This window comes from Pygoscelis adeliae, unplaced genomic scaffold (genome assembly GCF_000699105.1).
Source record: "Pygoscelis adeliae isolate BGI_AS28 unplaced genomic scaffold, ASM69910v1 Scaffold242, whole genome shotgun sequence".
Classification (NCBI taxonomy): domain Eukaryota; kingdom Metazoa; phylum Chordata; class Aves; order Sphenisciformes; family Spheniscidae; genus Pygoscelis; species Pygoscelis adeliae.
In genome coordinates this window covers 1,953,927-1,955,399 of record NW_008824369.1, presented here as the reverse complement: position 1 = coordinate 1,955,399, position 1,473 = coordinate 1,953,927, and the positions used below count along the sequence as shown (strand labels likewise).

The following is a 1,473-nucleotide window of genomic DNA, read 5'->3' as shown; positions in this document are numbered from 1 at the left end:
CGCTCCCGCCGCCGCTCTGAGGGGGCGTCCCGGGCCCCTCAGCAAAGCCCCGAGGAGGCAGGGCGGTAGTTTCAGCAGGGACGGTAGCTACCAGCAGGAGAGCGACCCGTCACGCGTATCACGCGGGGAAAGAGAGACGCAAACCAGAGAGGAGCCCACGGGTGGCCGTAGACGGTGGAAAGACCGAGGGGAAAGGCGGAGCGGGCCGGCCGGAGCCTGCGGGCCGGACCCCCGCAGCGCAGCACGCTGCTGGGGATGAGGGTGCTGCTGCGTGGAAACTTTCACACGTAACGCGTTACTCGCATCGCTTTCCACCCCTGTTTTTTCTCTGGAGGGATCAGTACTGCAGTGGCAGTAAGTCACTGGTGTCTGTAACAGCGTTATATAGTTTTTAGTGTTCATTTGTATTGGTTAATGTGTATTTATATCGTGTTCGTACTGTACTTACATGCGCTTTACACAACGTAACGTTTTGTGTGCTATTCTGGTGACTGTGCAATCAACACACATCAAACCAAGAGGGTCGTCAGGGTCTTTTTCCTGACTAATCATACTCAATTTAAAGTGCAATAAACTACAGAACTAATTCAAATTATCCTTTTAAAATAGCCTTGTATTTACCAGCAAGGAGTTAATTCTCGTTATGCTGCTCCGAGCTTGACTGCGAACCTTTGGGGTCCTGACTCACCCTTCATTCTGTGGGGGCCGTGCGTGTGAGTTCCCGGGAAGAGAGGGGACACTAACGTACGTCGGAGTGTCCCCGACAGCGCGCGCTGGCGCCTGGCCCGGCAAAGGCCCTGGCCTGTGGCCAAGTCCCAGCTGCGACCGCACTCCCCGCGGGCCTTGTAGAGAGGTGCTCCTGGGTGCGATGGCTCTACTTTAGATACCCAACCCACCGCGCTGGTGAGCCGCCCTTCCCAGCCCGTCCAGAGCTGTGGGGTGCAACAGGCCTGGCGGCTCATGCCACAGAGAGCACAGGGGCTGCCGCGCTCCTGCCTCGACTCGGCAGCCCGTCCTTCATGGCCAGCCTGTCCTTCATGGCCAGGCCATCATCCTTCGTACCAGGACACCTTTCACGGCCAGGCTGTCCTCTGCGGCCAGGCCATCCTTCATGGCCAGCCCGTTCTTCCCGGCCAGGCCACGTTTCATGGCCAGCCCATCCTTCATGGCCATGCCCATCCTTCATGGTCAGGCCACCTTTAATAGCCAGCCCATCCTTTGTTACCAGGCTGTTGTCCTCCATGGCCAGGTTGTCCTTCATGGCAGGCCACCTTTCACGTCCAGGCTGTCCTTTGTGGTGAGGCACATCCTTTGCGGCCAGCCCCGTCCTTCATGGGCTGGCCGTCCTTCATGGCCAGGCCGTCCTTCATGCCAGGCCCATCCTTCATGCCAGGCCCATCCTTCATGCCAGGCCACCGTTCAAGGCCAGCCCGTCCTCCCTGGCCAGCCCGTCCTCAGCGTGGCGGCGCGGGG

General features: G+C 59.3%; 1 protein-coding gene across 1 annotated transcript in view; it reads right to left on the bottom strand.

Annotated features, from left to right (window-relative positions):
• The window catches only part of HEATR2 (HEAT repeat containing 2), a 31,734-nt gene extending 30,772 nt beyond the window's left edge, over positions 1–962 (bottom strand). The window contains exon 1 of the mRNA XM_009320060.1: positions 689–962. Coding sequence (XP_009318335.1) covers positions 689–962 — 274 coding nt within the window. The remainder of the gene's footprint in view (positions 1–688) is intronic.
• Positions 963–1,473: the final 511 nt, after the last annotated feature.